Source organism: Benincasa hispida, chromosome 4 (assembly GCF_009727055.1).
Source record: "Benincasa hispida cultivar B227 chromosome 4, ASM972705v1, whole genome shotgun sequence".
Lineage (NCBI taxonomy): Eukaryota > Viridiplantae > Streptophyta > Magnoliopsida > Cucurbitales > Cucurbitaceae > Benincasa > Benincasa hispida.
Genome location: NC_052352.1, coordinates 24,422,294 through 24,425,480, shown reverse-complemented (window position 1 = coordinate 24,425,480; position 3,187 = coordinate 24,422,294). Strand labels below are relative to the sequence as shown.

Sequence of the window (3,187 nt, the reverse complement as noted above, 5' to 3'; positions counted from 1 at the left end):
CTTCTCGATAAGATTCTGGCAATGAATTCAAAAGAGTAACAACTTGATTTTCATTTGACATCTTCTCACCAATGTTATTGAGATCAACTATAATCTTTTGGAATTCATCCAAGTTCTCTTCTAAGCAGTCCATCTTATATCCAAAAAATTTCTCTTTTAGATATAATTTATTTGGCAAGAACTTAGTCAAATAAAGGCTTTCTAATTTTTTCCATAACTCTGCTGCAGTAGTAGCCTCATCTACTAGCCTAAGCACTCCATCTGAAAGATACATAATTATCATGAATAGGTATTTTAGCTACTTTTTATTGTACCAAAAGAGTTACCCGAAATCACCCTTCCCATCAAATTTAACAACTTTGAACCATGTAGACAACGAAACCATCTGTCAAATTAACCTCAACAAAATTATCCTGAACAAAGAATATTCCAACACACTACCACATACCCTATTTGGATCGATGGAATTCTGATACCACTTGTAAAATTTAAATCAAACTCAGAATGCACACACAGATGCACAATCAACCAGCAAAATAAATCGAAAGCAATAAATTGAAACGAACAAGGATATATAGAGGTTCAACCAATTTGTCTATATTCACTTTTGAGTACCAGCTTGAAGTAATTTTATTAAGAGCAATGAAGAATTACAAATTAGAGAAATATCAACATAATTAACAATTTGTAATTTTTAGAATAAAAGTCTCTTTACCGAGACTAATTGACGAGTCCAATTTCTACCAAACAACGACTTTATCGCCGGCCACACACTGATACCACACACGATGTCGCCTCTGAAATGAAGACGCCCACGCCGGAATAGAGATTCTGAAATCGTATCCAATCCATCAACAACATCCAACGTCCTAGACGCTGAACCGAACGGTACACCCACGCCGAACAGACCCGCTGTCGAGAAGAACACACACGTACGCCTGAACCCGCGAACAGGAGACACCTCACGTCATAATCAATGAGAACAGCGCCTCTGACTGGCAAAACCCCTGCAGACGACTAAGAACCGCCACCTACGCCGGATGAACACTGCCTGCGTTAGCGCCTTGGTCCTTTTTCCTCTCTCTGCCATAATCTATCTCTAAGTGTGTTGTTTTATGTGACTGCAAACCCAAAAAATATCCCTCCCTTTTTAGGCTCTCCATGATGAACCCCCCAAAAAAGAGGATGGAGTTAATTGTAAAATTGTCATCAGCCTATATTTACAAGTTTACCATTAGACTTTTTATTCCATCAATTTTCTAATAAAACCCCACTTAAATTATTTGNATATATTCTCACATGTTATTATAGAACACACAAATTGATGATAATATTATTTTTTTTAAAAAAATAAACACAATAGCTATTTATTTGGTTAAAATTTATGAATTTTAGCAAAGTTTATTCTATGACCGATTTGTACATCACCTAATTAAACTTAAATTTAAGAAAGATTTTAAGCTCTCCAACATGGATTTGAGGGAATTGAACCCTCTAATTACCTCTTAATGAAAAGTATATATACACTAAACAAGACAATTGGTATTAATTATTACTTTTCAATTTTTAATTACTTACATTTTTATAAAAAAAGAATGTCAAATAACATGTATTATAACAACTTGAGCAATCCTAAATCACCAATTGACCCAAAAAAGATGAAGATAAATTTAATTATATCAACTAATGTTCTCACTTGACCACTTGCTTTGATATCATCTTAAATCACCGACTGACAAGTTGTAGGAATTTGAACATAAGACCTTCTAAACCCTTACTTTGATACCATGTTAAATCACCAATTGACCAAAAAATTTAAATTAATAAGTAAGATAAATTTAATTTTATATCATCTAATCAACGATACTTTTATTGACTCTGAAATTAAAAGCTAATCTCATTTCATTTTGTACATAAATATTATCCATTAAAATTGGTAGGAATCCTATTTAAGAAATTTGACCACAGATATAATTCAACCTTTGTCCAATCCCACTAGAATTTACATTCCTCAAATGATTAGTAGCACTTACTTTTTCACAAACCCACATGATAAACTCAAAATCAAATGCAACCTTCTCCACTCTCCCCATGTCCAAAACCTCTACTATAAATAGATATGCATAGAGATTATAGAATATTATAATATTAAAAGCTCCACTAAAGGCTTACACCCCAACTATATATAAACTCACCACAACCTCCCAACTTTCCCCATAATTAAGGTCATACACACACACACAAACAAACTCATGGCTCTTCAACACAATAAGCCAACAACAATGGCTCTCCTCCTCTTCTTCTTCTTATTATTCTTCAAACACATTTCCATTGCTCTTGGAGACATTGGCACTGCCACAGTCTATGGTCCCCCATATCTTCGTAAGTAAAAACACATCTTTATACATATTCAATCATATACTAATTAGTTTCATTATTATTATTATTAGTGTCTAATTTGAATTTTGCAAATGATCTCATGCTTGTGTTTTCAGCCACCAAATGCAACGGGAATAGCGTTGAACAGTTCCCACCTGGCAACCTTTTCGTGGCAGTCGACGAAGGATTGTGGGATAACGGTGCTGCTTGCGGTCGACGATATAGATTACGATGTTTGAGCGGTCGAAATCGCCCGTGTAAAACCGACATCATTGAAGTTCAAGTCGTGAACTTTTGCCCTAAGTCGCCATGTCCCTCTTCCTTTCTCATGTCCAAAGAAGCCTTCTCTGCAATCTCTCGCTTCTCCAATGCTAAACTCAATGTCGAATATATTGAGTAAGTAACCTTCACTCTTTTTAAATATAACATAATCTACCAATTTAAACATTTTTTAAATTCTAACCTAACTTTATCTTAACTTGTCATTTTGTTGGTGTATTTGCAGGATATAATATCAAGGTTTTGCAGCCATTAATTTCCAAATTAGAGTATAGTTTCAAATTCAAAGCATTGATGTGCAATAATATATATAAAAAAAGAATATACGTAAATGTACCACCTTTTGTAATGTTAACCATTAAATATGGTTCGAGATATATGCTTGCCTTTTGGTTTTCATCATTACTATACACGAGCAAATTTACAAGAAATTCTTCTCTATCCCACACTCAAATTTTTATTCATATTCCACACGTTTCTTCTTAATAAATATAATTGGATGGCGGTGATTCGTTGCTTATGATCTTTT

General features: G+C 33.9%; 1 protein-coding gene across 1 annotated transcript; it reads left to right on the top strand.

Moving 5' to 3' along the window:
* Nucleotides 1–2,282: 2,282 nt before the first annotated feature.
* On the top strand, nt 2,283–2,779 carry LOC120075234 (EG45-like domain containing protein). Its single transcript, XM_039028447.1, has 2 exons — nt 2,283–2,382; nt 2,496–2,779. Exons 1-2 carry the CDS (start codon nt 2,283–2,285, stop codon nt 2,777–2,779), a joined length of 384 nt encoding a protein of 127 aa, XP_038884375.1.
* Nucleotides 2,780–3,187: the final 408 nt, after the last annotated feature.

Excerpts from the sequence above, each read along its gene's own strand:
- LOC120075234 (XM_039028447.1), top strand. The coding sequence starts at position 2,283 with ATGGCTCTCCTCCTCTTCTTCTTCTTATTATTCTTCAAACACATTTCC. Across the intron at positions 2,383-2,495 it reads CTATGGTCCCCCATATCTTC|CCACCAAATGCAACGGGAAT; the intron begins GTAAGTAAAAAC and ends TTGTGTTTTCAG.